General features: G+C 49.5%; 7 protein-coding genes across 7 annotated transcripts; 4 read left to right on the top strand and 3 right to left on the bottom strand.

The window, feature by feature from the left end:
- Positions 1-173: 173 nt before the first annotated feature.
- FOIG_00319 (uncharacterized protein) lies at positions 174-2,126 on the bottom strand (the record flags this gene model as incomplete). Its single annotated transcript, XM_031196402.1, has 2 exons — positions 174-1,518; positions 1,570-2,126. The coding sequence occupies 2 exons, from the start codon at positions 2,124-2,126 to the stop codon at positions 174-176; spliced, it is 1,902 nt and encodes a 633-aa protein (XP_031072169.1).
- Positions 1,618-7,486, top strand: FOIG_00318 (uncharacterized protein). Its single transcript, XM_031196401.1, has 7 exons — positions 1,618-2,401; positions 2,706-2,912; positions 2,962-3,198; positions 3,251-3,382; positions 3,432-5,343; positions 5,395-6,665; positions 6,716-7,486. The coding sequence occupies exons 2-7, from the start codon at positions 2,771-2,773 to the stop codon at positions 7,270-7,272; spliced, it is 4,251 nt and encodes a 1,416-aa protein (XP_031072168.1). The 5' UTR covers positions 1,618-2,401; positions 2,706-2,770; the 3' UTR covers positions 7,273-7,486.
- Positions 6,667-8,798, bottom strand: FOIG_00317 (40S ribosomal protein S2). The gene is made up of 3 exons (XM_031196400.1): positions 8,371-8,798; positions 7,975-8,232; positions 6,667-7,906 (listed from the first exon to the last, which is right to left on the bottom strand). The coding sequence occupies exons 1-3, from the start codon at positions 8,626-8,628 to the stop codon at positions 7,649-7,651; spliced, it is 774 nt and encodes a 257-aa protein (XP_031072167.1). The 5' UTR covers positions 8,629-8,798; the 3' UTR covers positions 6,667-7,648.
- A 195-nt stretch (positions 8,799-8,993) lies between these two features.
- FOIG_00316 (uncharacterized protein) lies at positions 8,994-11,114 on the bottom strand. The gene is made up of 2 exons (XM_031196399.1): positions 9,406-11,114; positions 8,994-9,352 (listed from the first exon to the last, which is right to left on the bottom strand). Exons 1-2 carry the CDS (start codon positions 10,359-10,361, stop codon positions 9,292-9,294), a joined length of 1,017 nt encoding a protein of 338 aa, XP_031072166.1. The 5' UTR covers positions 10,362-11,114; the 3' UTR covers positions 8,994-9,291.
- Positions 11,046-11,529, top strand: FOIG_00315 (anaphase-promoting complex subunit 11; the record flags this gene model as incomplete). Its single annotated transcript, XM_031196398.1, has 4 exons — positions 11,046-11,187; positions 11,249-11,280; positions 11,361-11,424; positions 11,480-11,529. 4 exons carry the CDS (start codon positions 11,046-11,048, stop codon positions 11,527-11,529), a joined length of 288 nt encoding a protein of 95 aa, XP_031072165.1.
- A 927-nt stretch (positions 11,530-12,456) lies between these two features.
- FOIG_00314 (uncharacterized protein) lies at positions 12,457-14,196 on the top strand (the record flags this gene model as incomplete). The annotated part of the gene is made up of 3 exons (XM_031196397.1): positions 12,457-13,457; positions 13,509-13,798; positions 13,850-14,196. The coding sequence occupies 3 exons, from the start codon at positions 12,457-12,459 to the stop codon at positions 14,194-14,196; spliced, it is 1,638 nt and encodes a 545-aa protein (XP_031072164.1).
- Positions 14,197-14,696: 500 nt separating this feature from the next.
- On the top strand, positions 14,697-16,726 carry FOIG_00313 (uncharacterized protein). Its single transcript, XM_031196396.1, has 3 exons — positions 14,697-15,722; positions 15,779-16,059; positions 16,111-16,726. The coding sequence occupies exons 1-3, from the start codon at positions 14,815-14,817 to the stop codon at positions 16,614-16,616; spliced, it is 1,695 nt and encodes a 564-aa protein (XP_031072163.1). The 5' UTR covers positions 14,697-14,814; the 3' UTR covers positions 16,617-16,726.
- Positions 16,727-16,738: the final 12 nt, after the last annotated feature.

Raw genomic sequence — 16,738 nt, 5'->3', positions numbered from 1 at the left:
CTATCATTGTTCGCATGGACTCGAGAAATACTCCTGATTAACATCATAAATCTTATTCGTGAAAAATTCCAGCGCAATGTGGCTATAGCTGAAAGCACGTATCAATTCTAGCCAATTCTGCGAAACGCAACCTCCTTGTCTTCGCAAAACAATAGTGCAGCTCATCTACCCAGCTATGATTGCTGTCTTCTTTTCCTCTTCGTTGATCCTGACTTCGATGAGGTACCCTTGCCTGGAAAGGTTTTCTTCTGCGGTGTTTCTCCTGCTTTTAAGGTCACTTGTCTTTCAACGCTCAATATACTTGTGCCCTTGTCTTCCTTAGAGTCCATGTCAACAAGTCTTATGCCGTTGCCCTTGTGTTCGAATATAACCGTTGGACGATCCAAATCCTCGAACTCGGCCGGGCGCTTTACGATATAGGCTTTCTTATGTCGTTCCCATCGTTGATGACCTGGCATGCGATCCGCTCCGAGTACATCGCGCCGGTCTTCTCCGAACCAGAAGGTTGGTGCCCCGGGAGCTCCAGAGAAGTAGCACACTTGAAACGGGAGCATTCCAGACAGACGGGATTCATCTTGGCCCTTATAACGTGCGGCCATCGCTTCCTCGGAGACATCCTCGCCATTCTTCAAAGCCTCTTTATACCATTCGGCCAATGGTTTGCTTTGGTCTGCTGTTGACTCAACTAATACCATGACTGGTACGATCCCACCAATTTGTCGACGAGCATTCGGGAAGACTGGCTCTTCACCCACAAGTGACTCCCCGTTGTGTCGGCAAATGTCAACGCGTATTTCATACAACGCCGCAACTGTGGTTGAATTTGCAGTTGCGACTGTAGTGTGAGTTTGCGCTGGGTACGTCTTGCGGTCGATAGCCAGATAGGCCATATCGGTCTTGTGCAGAGAAGGATGAGTGGCTCCACTGTCGAGTTGCATATGAAAGCATACTCGGGGCGCCGTACTGTCATCTTCGACAAAGCACGTGCCTCTCCCGGGCGAGCCATGTTCTCTCATTCTCGTCTCATATGGAAGGACTTTTCCAGTATCCATAGGGCTAGGATCATTCAGCCTTGAGATAAAGCGGCTGTGAAATCCCTTCACGCGCTGGAAGCCCATATGAATAGACCACGCATGAGAATGGTAGTCCGTCAGGGCACTGCATGACCCAGAAGGCTGGGCCCAAGTGGCAGCCATTAACTGTTCAGGTTGGTAGTTACCATTTGGTGCTAAAGGTGCCTCATACCAGAGCCAGCCATCACCGTACATGCTATGATATCGATCGAGCCTCTCGTCTCGATCAAGGGTAAAAGACTCGTATGAGGGACAGAAGTCTACCACATTACCGGCATACAGAAGCGTCCACTTGTCCCAGCACTTAATACGCCCGGACTGGTACGCCCGGATCGCAGCGCGTATGTTGGTATCGCCAACTGGACACTCACTTCTCTCAAGTGATGCTTTCAAAAGACCTATTCGTTGTTGAATCCGTTGTCGTTTGGTTGTCTCTAGCTCATCACTGGAAGGTCAGTACATATGCCACCATAGCCCTTCGAGCGGGCTGACTTACACAGGTATTAAGTTTTCATCGGTATCTTCCATCTGTGAGAATCTCTGTCTGGCTTTGTGCAGTTGCTGTTCGAGACCGGATAAGTCTGCTAACGGCTGAGTTATCCGAGCATTTTCGACAATAGCTTCCCACTGAAGCACTGATCGCTCTGCTTCTTCCAGGCGGCTCAGATTATCCCCAAGAGATTCACCAATGGCCAATGGTGGTCTCCAATCCGGAGGAATTGGCTTTCGGGCCTTCGAGGGCTCATGAGCAGCAGAGGACATTTGTGCAGATGTATCAGGTGAACTAGTCGATGCTGCCGTCTGTTCCCCTTGACTTTGCGCAGAATAGCCTTCCGCTGCTGCTACTTCTCCCATGTGAGGCGGTGCTGGAAACAGCTGTGGTCTCGCACTTTGGAGTCGCTGACTTCGTCTAAGTCTGAGGTTGATTTCACGATTGGCTGGAGACCTCCCTGGACGCTGTCCGAGCCTAGGGGCAATCGATGTCCCTTCTGTTTGTCGGCGAATCCGTCTTCCGGAATCCTTCTTGGTGTTTCCACCATTCTTTCTAGCCATGGTTGCGCGATTGCTTTGCTACAGACAGGAGAGTAGCAGTGAATGAAGGATTCTTCAGACTTGACTGTCTCAAATCATTCCGTATGTTTTTCTACGCCAGCACACAAGCTCAATTGAACCGAATTCAGTTCATTTCTTTGTCCCCCTTACGGTTGGGCATTGCGACCATCTTGGATTGTGGCGTCAAGTTAACAAACAAAGAAATAACGGATTGCGAACCTTTCACTTCATTCTAAACACCAGCGTGATTGAATCTCCGCCGCAATTTTGTCCTAGTGAGTGTATTTTTGGCTTTCTTATACGGGAGCTCTGTGCTCAATGCGGAGCGGGCTTGCCGACTTCTTTGTTAAACTTATTGTGAATGAGATGATGGAAGATGTCAATGCCCATGCTGGCTGTCCCTGAATGCATTCCTTTGTTCATTCTAGGCAGAGGATGGAACTGCCAATGCTTGTATTGACCTGTTGAAAGAGGGGTAGATAGATTCTTCTTCTTTCACTTCATACCATGTCCCATTTCCTCTGGCTTCCTTTTTTCTTTTCTTCAATCCGACCTGGAAGCTCACCACCTCCTTCACAGTCATTGTTCCCTTGCCTAATAATTTTTGAGTCCGATACCGTATCTCCGATCACCATCAACTCGCCATGGCGGGGCCTATGGATGAGGGAAGTGCTTCACGCATCCCAGGGCTTAACCTGGCTGGCAACCCCCCTTCAGAAGATGCGCCAGCTTTGGCGAGTAGCTCAGCCTTGGCCCGTCGATCAGACAGGATCCGGGACCTCTTGGGTAAGGCAGACTTCAGCTTTTGTGTGTTAGATATACTTACATGCCTCAGAAATAATTCTCTTGACTTTCCGCTTCGATTTTGAGCGTCTCCCGCCTGAAGCCCAACAATCATACACTCGCTTTCAAGAAAACAAGAGCTATAATGAGTTCGCAGCTACACTGAAGCGCTTGGTATTGGGTAGACGTCTGGATGACTTCATGGGGGGGTCGGCTAATTGCCTGATTGCTGCCACAAAGTTATTTGACAGTAGATATCCCTATCTAGGCCTCAAAAAGCTCCGTGATGGTATGAAACAATCTCGTTCAACGGCGTTTCGTATACTAATTACGGGTTCAAGACCTAGAGAGCGGTAGAAAGAGAGCTGGATCGAGGGTCGGGTCACGCCGCCGGTCGCCAAAGTCACCACGCCGAGCACAGAAGAAGGCCTTGCGTGAGACTCGAAACGAGCAAACCAGGGAATCTTCACGGCGTAAGTAACATACGAATTATGATATTTTCTTTCTGTTAACTTTCATAAGGAACCTCTCGAGCAAACTTGGCTAGTACACTTACCTTGCCTGCGCGAATTCGTACTAGAGCACGCCCCGAAGGCCGTTTGTTGCATTGGACTCGAGTCGAAGCAAGTCCCTCTCAGGCTGGTCCAGAAACTGCCGGCCCTTCGAGCGATATTCCGTCTATCCACGTTGACCCTGCTGAGCCCGTAGATAATCTGGAAGGCCAGTCTGCCCCTACCAAGAAGCCTTTAATTCCCGGTTTCGTGATTAGTACTCGAACGGGCCCTGTAGACCAAGGTAGCAACAAACCAGCAGTTGAAGGGTCCGGACGTGAAAAGCTTCGCCAAGAACAGAATACAGCTTGGCTGAAAGACTATGTTGAAGCGCTTGGTGGTCCAAAGTACGACTTTAATCTCTACCCCTACAAGGGATGGAAGATTGAGCCGCCAGAGATCCTACTCCATCGTGCGAGAAACTTCCTTGCCGATGAAGATATCGATCGGACTCTGAACTGGGGTCAAAAGATTGCAGAGCTGACTGAGTACTTCTCATACCTTCTTCACAATTGGCAGGGTGAAGAATGGGGCGCAGAACTCCATGAAGTTATTGGCATGCTTCGTACACACTGGATTTTTGAGCAGTATCACTATGGCAAGCCCAGGCTGAATCTCAAATTTGATAACGTGTGGCCAAATTATAGTAAGAGGCTGCCACCCATTCCTGGTGTCGAGACCACTGTCGAGAAGCCTCAAAGTGAAATGGGCGAGCGAAGGTCGCTCCTCAACAAGATTCGACCAGCCATTGATGTTCACTACAAGTTGCCTGGCGATGTTCTCGAAAAGTACATCGATCTTTATGCATCCGAGGCTCCCTACTTCTGGAGATCTGCACCTCGTTCCCAATCTTCCCTTCATGAGCTGGTCAAGATTGAAAACAACGCTTTTGAGAAGTGCGTCTTTTCGGGCATGCCAACCACCGACAAACTGATTAGAGCATCTGAAGCCAAGTTCAAGTCGGAATCTGACCGAAAAAGCTTCAGCCCAAGTGCTCTTCAGGCGTTTGCCACACTTCGTGGAAGTCAACGAGCAGCCCTCCAACAGACCTTGAGCCATCTGGACAATTCTGAGAATCTTGCAGTCTGCAACATTTTCCGCACACTCATTCTGCCGCCACCCAGAATTCCAGAGAAGCCAGACGCAGGTATCCTTTTTCCTACTATGCAGGTAGCAGACGTTCCCGAAAAGGAGTCTCGTGATCCTTTCAGCTACACTGTGGCGCATAGATGGTACCTCGAAGCAGAGCGATTCTGGAAGAACTGGTCGTATGAGCACGCCGTCAAAGAATGTTATGGTCACAAGCGGTGGGAGGAACGCGAAGAACCCATCATGGATTTGCCCAAGAACTGGATGGGTCCTTTTGTTTACGATTTTCTGGATCACGACATGAAGAAGACTCTGGAGTTGCTGAGGAGATGCGAAATCCTGCTAAGGCGGATATTCTTACAAAACGAACGAGTACCGCGACCCTTCCTGGCCGACATGACGCAACTGATGCTTGAGGGGCTCTCGGGCAGGCCTTGGGATGAAACGGGGCTGGACTTCAAAGGGGAAGACTTCGTCTCTGGCTCACAGGATTTGGCTCATATCCGTCCCTTGGAGGAAGACTTTTTGCGATTATTGGGCATGAAATCCATCCATTCCAACACTGTCGACCCAAAGATCAACCATGATGGCATCAGTCCTCTCTCTGCCATATTCGAACAAAGAGTTAAGGACATCATGTATCCGAGCGGCTCAGCTAATGCCGGCTCTTACGACTTTGCTAATTTCATGGTGTCACTCAATGAAGTATGTGATGGGCCAGTGAAGCGCTGGAGATTCTCCAATGAGGAGGCCTTGGAAGAACTGGAACTTCTTGACAAAAGGGGAGTGATTAAGTAAGTCCCCTATATCCAGCCCATAGTATGAGCGATTTTCTAACAGATTAGATTGAACGAGGACAACAGTGTATCATGTTCTGTACCCAACCTTCATCCTGAGCAACGTGTTCGGTGGCTCGACACTGACGATGACCTGGACGCATACATGCAAGGTGTACAAGCGACTAGGGGTGGTCAACCCGACGATGACGATGACGACAGCGATGACAGCGATGATAGTGGTGACAGCGACGACGAAGATGAAATTATGACCATCTCAACAGACGTTAGTGTCCCAGAGATGGAGGATCTTGGTAACTACATGTTTGGTCTTCCCAAAATTGAAAACCTCCGCAGTTGGGTTGGGCTTGGTACTGCGAGCGGCAGAGAGGCTAGCGAGAAAGATATGTCTAGAAACCACGGGTTCTTCCAACGCCTCTGCTTCCGACTTGGAAGGACGATAAGGGAACTTCAAGAGAGGATGGAAAGGTACAGGAGGCAGCTTACACCCGAACAGCAAGGCCGTAACCGCGATTTTCTCGACACAATGGTGTCACAATGGGAATCAGATACTAGAACACGACCAGAGTTGCCTCAGTATAACCCCAACGTACCATTGGACAATTATGCCAGGCCAGACTACGCGGAAATCATGTGTGTATCTCAGCCCGCAGATGAGTTTGGTGACATTGGATACCCCGAAATCACTTACGGATGTCAAAACCGGTCGTACAGGTTTACTGTTGATGTTGTTCGAAAGGCAATTCTCCGCGAGGCTTATGAGAACAAGAGTATGCTATTCCCAAACCGCATTGATCGCAGTGTGGATGAAAAAGGACTGAGGCTTCGATCCCCTCGTCGACGTGAGCCAGTTTGGTCCTTTGCTCATCCTGATCGCAGAGGCAAAGCACCACGGTTTTGGGATATCAATCGTTGGCCGCTTCATCTGCAAAGCGAATCGACAGCCGAGAGCATCAGATCTGGAACATTCTACAGGCCTGCTCCTTCGCCTCTGGCACCGGAACCAACCAAGGCGCCACGGATCCCAGTACGAGTTGCTACGCCTCCAGAATCACCTATTTCATCCGTATTGCCTACAGTTCAACGAGAAGTGCATCGCGAAGTCCAGCCTGAAGCCACGACTATGGCTCCTGACATGACTGAAAGCATGGACACATCCGAAAGCCAAGTCCAACATTTCCCTGGTCTTGGTGAGGAGTTCACTGTCACGTTCCAGGATCTAGCGGATTCTCGTCGTACTTTCACAACCGGGTCTTCTCAGTATCTCCTTGGAGACACGCCTCTGCAGAAGAAGTATATCGAGGATCTCATCAAGAGTGGTAAGCATTGAAATATGTAGCGCCAAACTCTGACTAACATGTTGCTGTAGGTATAGAGACAGAAGAACCGCGGACTTGGACTCAGCGCCTAAGTGCTCTATTTGGTCGTAAGAACGTCCCAGTGGATCCCAGTGCGCTGCCCAGGGTCAATCCTCGTGATATTCCCCAAAGTAAGCCTCGAAGCGAGCCCGTGTTTTCAGACGATGAGCCCGCTGAAGGGGAGGGTTCTTCTGTCGGAAGCACAGATGTTGAAATGGACGAGGCTGCGATGCAACTTTGGGAAGAAACTCAAGCAGGCCCATCCTCAGAACGGCGCTCATCTCGTGCCCAAGCACCTTCACCAATTGTCCCAACGTTCCTGACTAAGCCTGATTCTTCCTCCGTCTCCCCTCCAGAACCTGGGACTACTCAGGCAGAATCGAGCAGCGCTGGTACGTGGGGACAAGGCTTGTCCGGGGCTCTGCCTAAGCGGCTGAGACTCAGACAAGTGACAACTGAAATACAGTCTCACCCGGTTGAGTTGGAGGTTATCGAGCCAGAGTCCGAATTGCCAGAGCAGCAAGAAGAGGACCAGGAGACAGACCAAGATAGTTTGTTTGATTTGTAGTGAAATATGCGACTGGTATCGGCTTTTCGGCTGTTGAGTAGGGTCTACTGCTTTATCCTTGTATTAGTTGTTAGTTATTGGTGCTTTGGCTAGACTTGGTATTTGGAGTTAGTTTTGTGTTGTTAGCTCAATCTCTCAATTTTCACCATTTCTTTATCACCACACGCAGGTAAATAATGAGGGACCAATGTTTGTTTTGCAAAAAAAGCAATCATGAAGGATGAAATTTCTTTTTCATTCAGACCTTAAGCCATTATTTCTCATAGCCTCAGATCCGACGTGTCCTAACCGGCCAACCTATGCAATGAAACACAAGGAATCGTGACTCCGCGGCACCAGTTTCCAGCTCCCAGCATAAAACTTTCCCGCTCTAGCTCTAGTATCGCTTACCCTCCCGCAGTGTGTCGGCGTACTCGTCCAGGGGACTCTTGATGAGCTTGGTCTCCTTCCAGAGGTTGGGGGTAAGGAAGCCGTAAGTGTTGGAGACGGCCACAAAGGTAGCCTTGAGGGTGTTCTCGAGGGTCTTTGTGGAACCGGCGGAGGAGGTGTAGGCGTCCTCGACACCGGCAAGCTGGAGGAATCGCTTAACAGCGGGAGAGGCAACGAGGCCAGTACCACGGGGAGCGGGGATGAGCTATAAAACTGTCAGTTTTTTACGTTCTTTTTTTTCGAGGATATTCGCTTCTTTGTTGGTGTACGTACACGGACGGTGACGGAACCGCACTTGCCAGACTCCTTGCAGGGCAGGGAGTGAGGCTGACCAAGGTTGGTACCCCAGTAACCTCGTCGCACGGGGATGACGCTGAGCTTGGCAATGATGATAGCGGCACGGATGGCGGTAGCAACCTCCTTGGAGGTCTTGATACCAAGACCGACGTGGCCCTCGGAGTCACCAATGATGACAATGGCCTTGAATCGGGTTCGCTGACCGGCACGGGTCTGCTTCTGGACGGGCTTGATCTGTGTTTGTGAATGACGAGTTAGCAAGCCGTTTTTCCCCTTCCAATTGCGTATTTTTTTTCTCCTTCTTCGATTTTGTATTTCCGCTTCGTTCTAGGGCTTCCTCGTGTGATAGATTCAGGGAACTGTGTATCGCACCTTCATGACCTCATCCTTGAGCTTGGGCAGGAAGTTGTCGACAATCTGGTACTCCTTGATGGGCAGAGAGTGAAGGTAGATCTCCTCCATGCTGTTGATCTTGCCGGCCTTGACCAATCGACCGAGCTTGGTGACGGGCTGCCACTCCTTCTCCTCGTTCTTGCCGCGACCACGACCACGGCCACGGCCACGTCCTCGGCCGCGATCACCGCCTCGGGATCCGAAACCACCGCCGCGAGAAGCTCCACGATCAGCCATTGTGAAGGATTTTTGTTGTTTTGCGCTGGAGGGGGTGGGAGGCAAGATGTGGTCTGCGCAAGAGCAAGATGCTGCTGTTGGTGTTGGCGATACTGGAACTTTTTGGCCCAGGTGGGGTGGATAGCGCACACAATTTTTGGAGGTTCACGTTAGCGAGCCCTAATGAAAGATGGAGCCTTAATTGTTAGGCCGCATTCGAGGTGAGAGTAGTGGGGGTGGGCCTCACCTTGATCCTCACCGAAAATAGGATGGTCCAATTCTCGGTGTGGACAAGCCACCCCGCCCATCATGACTGATCGGCAAATTACAACACCCCGGTCCGATACTGCAACTTTAAGAGACTCAGACTCAGGCTCAGACTCAGACTCAGGCTCAGACTCAGACTCAATATTGACAATTCCATCAGTCAATTGCTTCACGTATACACACATATATATACTGAAAAATAATGCAAAAGTGTGGGAATGCTAGAGGACAACCATGAGCCATTTTTCTCGTCCTTCAATGGAGACCTGAACCAGACACAGAACTAAACCACGGAGGGGAATTGGGAATCCATGCTCTTCTTCGTACACGCCTGTTCACCACAGGCCATCATTAATGAGGGTATCGCAGCTCGACTACTTGGTATTCACCGTCTTTTAGACCAGACACCAAGTCACATTACTCCTTCGTTGTCTTGACAATCAAGTTTTCTGAAGGTTGCACCCGTTGAGCCCACTCACTGTTACATATTAGCATAGTCCATATCATGAACTTTTCAAATGAGGCACTTACGTCCAACTGCCATCGTAGACCCTCCTGGAGTCAGGGGAACCAACGCCAGCCTCATCAAGTGCAGTATCAATAACACAGGCAGTCACACCAGTACCACAACTTGAAATGATAGGTTTTTGAGGGTCAACACCCTTCTCCGCAAACAGCTTCTTCAGTTGATCCTTAGGGAGGAAAGCCTTGGTTTCAGGGTCCAGAACAGAGCTGAAGGGGATGTTGATAGATCCAGGAATGTGACCAGAGGAAAGACCCTCGCGGGGCTCAGGGGCTTCACCAGTGAAACGTCCATAGGGTCGGGCATCAAGAATTTGAACGCCCTCAGCGCCCTCCTTGTTGTAGTCCTGTGCGATTTCCTTGACCTGCTGGAAGCTTGCAACTCGGTTCTCTTCCATCTCGGGAATCTGGTAAGGATAACACTCGATACTGTAGAGTTCCCCCGACTCGGTAGGCAGACCCTGATCCACCCACAGCTTGAAGTTGTTTAGTACGTGAACCTTGTCATGGCCGAAAACCTTCATGGTCCAGCCCACACGCGGTGCGCTGAAAATACCAAGCTCCTTGCTGTCGTACACCACCACAATGTCCTCTTTTCGGATACCCAACTCGCTCATGGCAGCAGCGAAGCCTTTGGGGTTAGGAAGCATGTGCGGATAGGGACTGCGCTTGTCAATGACCTTATCTAGGTCAAAGAACCGGGCCTTGGGAATTCTCTGCTCGCGAAACGTTTGGATACCGGATCGGCCATCGTTGGGGAGAAACCATGATGCGCAGAGAGGAATGACTCGAGGATCGGTGCTGATCGGTGACGGAGGGTTCTTCTTGAGGGCTTCGTGAAGCTCTTTCGGGGTAACGAGATAGGATGAGAAGTTTCGGCGGGTGAGCAGGGAAGGTCGGAAAACCTTGGAGCCCCATTGAGGAATGCCAGCTCTTGCTGAGCGGCAGAATGCGATAGACGCCATCGTATAGATGTTGTGTTTAGGATATGAAGAGGTGGCGGGAGTTCGTCGGACTCAGTGACTTGATGTAGGGCAAGTTCCTGAGCGATTGATAAGAGTCAGAGCCAAACGAAATATAAATTCGCAGGCCAGACACTGTAGGAAGAGACAGTTAGCAAAAGGCTTAACTGTCCGTCTGCGTCCTCATTCGTCGGCGGGAGAGTACCGCAAAGTTGTCTGGTGGACTTGACGTGAGGCGAGTGAGGTTGATGACGAGAGGTTAACGACCAATCGAGTCAACTTTGGATGGATGATACCTTTCGCGCAAGTGCGGGCGAGGTTGGCGAAATCGTGAGGAGCTTGGACCACCTCCATCAGGCATTTCCAACGGTGGACGATGACGGAGTCGGAGGGGTTTCTACAGCGGGCTACAGCTTGTTCAGTGGGTGGCTCTCAGCGGATGAGGTCACTGAAGCGCCAAACGGATAGGCGCCCACCCACCACTACAGCCCAATCCACTCGGTTGGAGTCTGGGCCTCTCACCTTGTCAACCTGAGCTCATGTGCCTCCCCGCGTCTGCGTTAGTGCTTCAAACCTTGACCCTTTCTTCACTCAAAGGTTGCACGACCACTTCGAGTCTCGATCCTAGCTCCAGAAATCCTCATCTCTACCAGATCGATCCCGTGACTTCTCTTCCTCCAAAACATCATGAAGGTCACCATCAAGAAGTGGAATACGGTCGCTACTTGGCGCTGGGATATACCTGAAGACGATGTTTGTGGTATCTGTCAGGTCCACTTTGACGGGACGTGTCCGACATGTAAATACCCAGGCGACGATTGCAACCTGTGTAAGTAAACATCAGACCATCTTGATAAAGATAGACCCTACTAACGCAATATGAATCTCAGTATCGGGGAAGTGCGGTCATAACTTTCACATGGTTCGAGTTCACCTATCTCTATCTCTTATCTCTATTATCGTGAATATTGACGTGCTGACTGTGACTGTGTTTGTGTTTAGCACTGCATATTGGAATGGATCAAGCAAGATTCATCAAGAGGGCAATGCCCCATGTGTCGTCAACGTATAGCCCCCAACCCTTTCGTTTTCAACCAAATCAGGCTGACGTTTGTTTCCAGGCTTTGAGTGGAATGAACAACTGAAAGAACCAGTCACGCAGGCCGAGTAACGGTGCTCGTACATGATGTTATGCAAGGCGTCGGGCGTTTTTCAGGGCATACATAGAAATTGGCGTCAGGCATACCCAAAATGGATTTGGGCAAATCGATTCAGCCGCTTACTGGTTGGTTTATTGGCACATTTTATGAGTTGCGCTGTTACATGCAAGTTGGTGAGCCATGCACAACTCGGCTGCTAGTGTGAGGGAGCCCACAGCCTCAATCAAGCTGACTGTGCCATGCCAGTCAGTCAAGCCTTGATAGTCTGGACATTCCCATGACAGCCCAAGACAGTCTCTCAACTCTGTTGACTGTCCTTGTTGTCTCTTTGAGGCTCTTTGAGAATATCTTGTCTCTTTTAGCGGATTATCGCCATTGTCTGAGTTTCATTGAGCTCTCTTTTTAATCGATTGACCAATTGTCTCTGAAGCCAGGGGTTCATAACCTCTGTCCTCACTACAAACTCGGCTGCCCGTGTCTTGGAAGGATTCAAAAGCCAAGACTAAAGAGCCGCTCGCAACCCTTGTGACTCAAGACTTATCTTGGAAATAAGGGACTTTGGGGGCTGTTGAGTTGCACTTTCAGAGGGTCCCGTTGCCTTGCTGCCATCTCAGCTCCTGGTTCGCAGCCAACCAGAGGCAACTGCGCAGCTGCGCAAAGGCCTCCAAAGTTAAATACGAGCTTATTCCCCCAAGGATCTCATTTTCGCCTCTCTTCATTCCCGGCTCCCTAAACGAGATCTTATTTCCATTTAACCTGAAACCTAGTTCAGAAGATATATATACAACACATATATATATACCTTTATCGTAACTAGTATCACTTGGCTAGCGCCGTACAACAATATAAATCAGTTTATCCACCAAGAAGCTACCATCTATAAATAAGCTTCGCCTCAGATCAACAAAGGCGATTTCCTGTACCAACACATCGTCTCAATGTACTCGTACCCTACACCTTTACCCGAATTCACTGCCCAATCTCAATCTCAGGATGGCCTGCATAATAGACCAGTGGCCAATTATCCCTGGGCAGTGCAAGGAGGTCTCGGCGCTATCAACACCAATGTCCGTCCACAATATGGGTACTCGGAGTCGCCTTTACCTATGAGTTCCTCAACCAATGGTTACCCAAGCTACGACATGGCTCTTCTCAGCCAACCCACTTTCAGTGCTCATCCAAGCTTCTCGTCAGCTGGTGAATGGCCATACCCCAGGCCTCAGCACGGCTCCTCGTCGCAAACCTTCGTCCCTGCGACTAAGACTGAGGCCAACAAAGTTCTGATCAGAAGACTTGGGTGGCTATGGTTGCTACTCAAGGCCAGATCGAAACTTCGAAGCTTGGGTCGAAGACATCAACGTCGACATAGTGCTTCTGATTACACATCACGGACAGCTGGCCACAACAATGGCCACTATTTGGGCTCGTCACTGAGTGTGTCCTTTGCAGATGATGCAGCGTTGGGCAACCTAGTCACTGGCGACGAGGCCGATCTTTTCCATACTATTGACCCCACAAACCCTGTGTGGTTTGATAATGCTCTGGGAATAATCACAGGTGATGGAAATTCACTGTTCCCAGTGCCAGCGGATGTGCCACGACAAGCCACAGTTCTCTTTGAAGAGGATGTCCCGGAATTGGAGCCGGGACAAAAACCCACTGAGTGTCAGGATGAGACAGTTCCACTAGTGAACTTGGTGAACCAGCCTCAACAAGGGATCGTCGTACCTGGCCAGTCAAAGAAGCGAGCCTTTGACTGTGTCGAGCTCGATGATTCATCAACAGACGAAGCTGACGGGAAGTCTGTGGATAAGAAACGATCCAAGACGACTTCGACGGCGCCACGATTTGCGTGCCCCTTTTACAAGCATGACCCAGAACGCTATGAAAACTCAAGAAGTTGCTGCGGGCCAGGGTGGGAGTCGGTCCATCGAGTCAAGTAAGTGATGCTCGTCCTGAAGCATCCAGGAGTAAACTAATGTATCTCTAGGGAACACATCTTCCGAAGCCATACACTCCCAGAACACGAGTGTCAGCGCTGTTTCCAGTGTTTCAAGACAGAGCGGATGCTCTCTAAACATTTAAGAGCGTCTGCGCCTTGCGAAGTTCAAAGCCGCAACACTCAGGAGCAGGAAGGCATCAACGCAAGCCAGTCCAAGGCACTGCATGCAAGAGCAAGAAAATGCAACCCAGGGGCGGATCTCAAAGAGGTCGAGGAAGAGAGATGGAATGATGTCTACAAGATCATCTTTCCTGGAGGGGGCCAGGTGCCTACACCGTGTTAGTGTTCAACCACATACACTGCAAGAACTGAGTGCTAACAATGCCCAGACTACGATCGCTTACAGAAGAGCAACAATGATGACTTTGACACGAACCTCATGTCTGATTTTGAGCAGCGCATGCGAGGCAAAGTCGGCGAGATGAAGAACTTGCAACCTACACTGGTACCTCTGGTGGTCCAGGTAGCTTGCAATGCACTCATGGAGAGTATGCAGTCCTGTCGCCAGAGGCCACAAGACGGTAGCAGTCAAGGCTCAAGTTCCCTTGTGTCCCAGGCACAAGAATTCCAGTCATTTCTTGATGGAGGGCTGCAAATGACGGGCATTAACGAGAACCTTTTGCGGTGCCTAGATAACCAGTTCTTCGTGCAGGCGTTACGGGATTCTGGGTTGTAACTCTGACCTACAGGCTTTGCGAGCCTATGAAGATGTGAAAAGGAGGATGGGAGATACCAATTTGATTTATGAGTTGAACATTTGTACTGCCATGCAGGTCATGAGATGATCACCAACGGAACAGGATAGACGGAAGGGGATAGACTTGGCGTTTGAATTCGAAGATACCATTTCATTCTCATCGAATTGTTAATGTGGCTTGATTTAACAAAATCGAGCCTGGTTGTAGTGAAATTGTACAATCTACTTGTACTTGCGTACAGTCCATTGTTGCCAAATCAGATGCCTCTACTCCATATTGTATGAGAGGAGTACATTTCCATAACAACCGAGTCATGGGCTTGTTTTCAACCCATCTTACTGGCTGATCAGGACGCTCGCCCGTTTGTTGCCTTCGCTCATGCATGGTTCGCCCGCCGATGGGAACCTGCGCAATTGCGAATTAACTACTTAGTCATATAAAACACAATACCCCAAGTTGTTTAACAACTTATTAGCATCTTCCTTCTCGAACCCTTAGGAATGATTATTCAAGAAGATCAATCCCATCGAACATATCTCTCTCTGCGTTTCTAAGTAACAAATTCTCTCCTATTTGGGCTCAGCGTCATATGCAGCATGTCTGGCATAAAGCACGACGATGAGATGGCTACCTGGGATTTGTCAGCTCCGGAAGAGCTGATCAGCTTCTTGAAGAATGCCCCGATGCTCAGTATAGAGGCTTCGGATTCAGACGAAAATAAAAAGATGTGCAGAACAGAAAGTTCAGAGACCTCGTGGTCGACTGGGGGTGTATCGACAGATAGCGGTTGCTTCTGTTCAGCTTTCAATACGAATGAAAGCTGCACTCATGTCCCGTCAGAAGAAGTCTATGGGTCCTGGTTTGATTTCTCCGATCCGGCAAACTTACTGCCTCTGAGACCTGATCAATGGATTGCTGAACTGTATGGATCTCAACAGAATCCTCAGGCTGTTTATTCATCTCAGGTCTGTGGCAGTCCAACTCTGGAGTCAGTTCCTGAGACCAGAGTCTCTTTACCAGCATCTTCAGGTCCTTCAGACTGCGGCTATAGTCGAGAGACCTCGGCCGACAGTGCCGAAACCTGCTGGAGCAGCGACCAAGCCTCGTCCTTGTCAGCAGTTACAGAGAGAAAAAAGCATCAACTCGTGGTTCAAATAATCGCGAGGCTTCAAGAATGGCTGGAGGTGATGCTGAGAAGACACGGGGCTCAGAATGGCCAGACAGCTTCCAGTAGTGGCTCTACACCAGTTGTCGGAGCACCCAGTCGTGCTGGAGAACCATCAAACAGTCAAAACAGAAGAAAGCGTCAGAGAAGTGGTTCTGATGATGGTTTTGGGGAGGACGACAAGACACCAGATCGAACCCAGAAGAAGCGCGGGAAAACCAGTGATTCTACCGAAACCAGATATGTTTGTCCTTTCTTCAAGCATAATCGTGAGAAGTACAAAACATCACAGTGGAAAAGCTGCTGCTGGCCAGGGTGGACCTCTGTTCATCGAGTCAAGTGAGTCAAATTTACCCAGGTACTTGATGGAAGAAAAGATCTAACGGTGTGCGCAGAGAGCATCTATATCGGCGCCACGTGCTTCCCAAGTTCCGCTGCAACAGATGCAGGCAAGACCTCAAATCAGCTTTTAACCTAAACGAACATCAACGAGCGGACACTATTTGCCAGAGACAAAGTGAAGAGTCTGAAGAAGAAGGAATCGATGAAGAACAAGAGAGGTTACTGCGTGTCCGAAAGAGGAAGAATGGGAAAGCTTCACAAGTTGCAGAAGAGGAGAAGTGGGTTGAGATGTATAGGATTCTCTTCCCCCACGATGATCCAATTCCTTCTCCATGTAAGTTTATATCCCGTCATCTCGACACTCAGTCACTGAACAGCTTCCTAGATCCCGAATTATGTCCTTTACAACCCGAACAAGACACAGAGCACCCCGGGGCGAACGTCTTGGACAGCTTTGAGGACTACGCGCGACGTGAGTTTTCGAGACGCATGAGGCCCCGTATAGAGAGTTTAGTCGATGGAATTCTCGAGCAAACTCTCACTTCTCAAACGATCACCGATGTCGCCAATAATGTCCTCCAAGGTATCATGGAGTCTTTTCGCGAAAGTCAAAGCCAGGAGACTTGCCAACCAGACTCCCAAAAGTCACCCTCAAGAAGCCCTAGCCCTCATGGGTTGCCGGTTGAGAGCTCTAATCGAGTACCTCAAGAAATCCATACTTCTGAAACCGGCCCCTATTCAAACTTGGAAATCGATTTGGATGAGATTCTAAACTCATTAGATGCTAATCAGTCGTTGGAATTTGAGCGTTGGGGAATTGAAGATGAAGGAATAAACACATTTAATCATTTTGGGCTACATGTTGAACAGTATAACAAGGCAAACGCTTGAGGAAGAGGAGCCTCGGGGAGTACGAAAACTCCCATTCTGACATATAATCAGGGTGCCAGAAATGACTAAAGTTGGTCTAAAGGACCACTAAGTTATCCTAAACCTACCTAAGTCTTTTTGTC

The sequence above is a fragment of the Fusarium odoratissimum genome (assembly GCF_000260195.1).
Source record: "Fusarium odoratissimum NRRL 54006 unplaced genomic scaffold supercont1.1, whole genome shotgun sequence".
NCBI lineage: Eukaryota > Fungi > Ascomycota > Sordariomycetes > Hypocreales > Nectriaceae > Fusarium > Fusarium odoratissimum.
This window is presented reverse-complemented; position numbering and strand designations above follow the sequence as displayed.

What these genes read in the sequence shown, in the direction of transcription:
- FOIG_00318 (XM_031196401.1), top strand. Translation starts at nt 2,771, where the DNA reads ATGGCGGGGCCTATGGATGAGGGAAGTGCTTCACGCATCCCAGGGCTT. An exon ending in AACCAGGGAATCTTCACGGC is followed by an intron (nt 3,383 to 3,431) that starts GTAAGTAACATA and finishes AACTTTCATAAG; the next exon opens with GAACCTCTCGAGCAAACTTG. An exon ending in CGAGGATCTCATCAAGAGTG is followed by an intron (nt 6,666 to 6,715) that starts GTAAGCATTGAA and finishes ATGTTGCTGTAG; the next exon opens with GTATAGAGACAGAAGAACCG.
- FOIG_00316 (XM_031196399.1), bottom strand. Translation starts at nt 10,361, where the DNA reads ATGGCGTCTATCGCATTCTGCCGCTCAGCAAGAGCTGGCATTCCTCAA. An exon ending in GTCTACGATGGCAGTTGGAC is followed by an intron (nt 9,353 to 9,405) that starts GTAAGTGCCTCA and finishes AATATGTAACAG; the next exon opens with TGAGTGGGCTCAACGGGTGC.
- FOIG_00317 (XM_031196400.1), bottom strand. Translation starts at nt 8,628, where the DNA reads ATGGCTGATCGTGGAGCTTCTCGCGGCGGTGGTTTCGGATCCCGAGGC. An exon ending in TCAAGGATGAGGTCATGAAG is followed by an intron (nt 8,233 to 8,370) that starts GTGCGATACACA and finishes TCACAAACACAG; the next exon opens with ATCAAGCCCGTCCAGAAGCA. An exon ending in GCGGTTCCGTCACCGTCCGT is followed by an intron (nt 7,907 to 7,974) that starts GTACGTACACCA and finishes ACAGTTTTATAG; the next exon opens with CTCATCCCCGCTCCCCGTGG.
- FOIG_00313 (XM_031196396.1), top strand. Translation starts at nt 14,815, where the DNA reads ATGTCTGGCATAAAGCACGACGATGAGATGGCTACCTGGGATTTGTCA. An exon ending in ACCTCTGTTCATCGAGTCAA is followed by an intron (nt 15,723 to 15,778) that starts GTGAGTCAAATT and finishes CGGTGTGCGCAG; the next exon opens with AGAGCATCTATATCGGCGCC. An exon ending in TGATCCAATTCCTTCTCCAT is followed by an intron (nt 16,060 to 16,110) that starts GTAAGTTTATAT and finishes ACAGCTTCCTAG; the next exon opens with ATCCCGAATTATGTCCTTTA.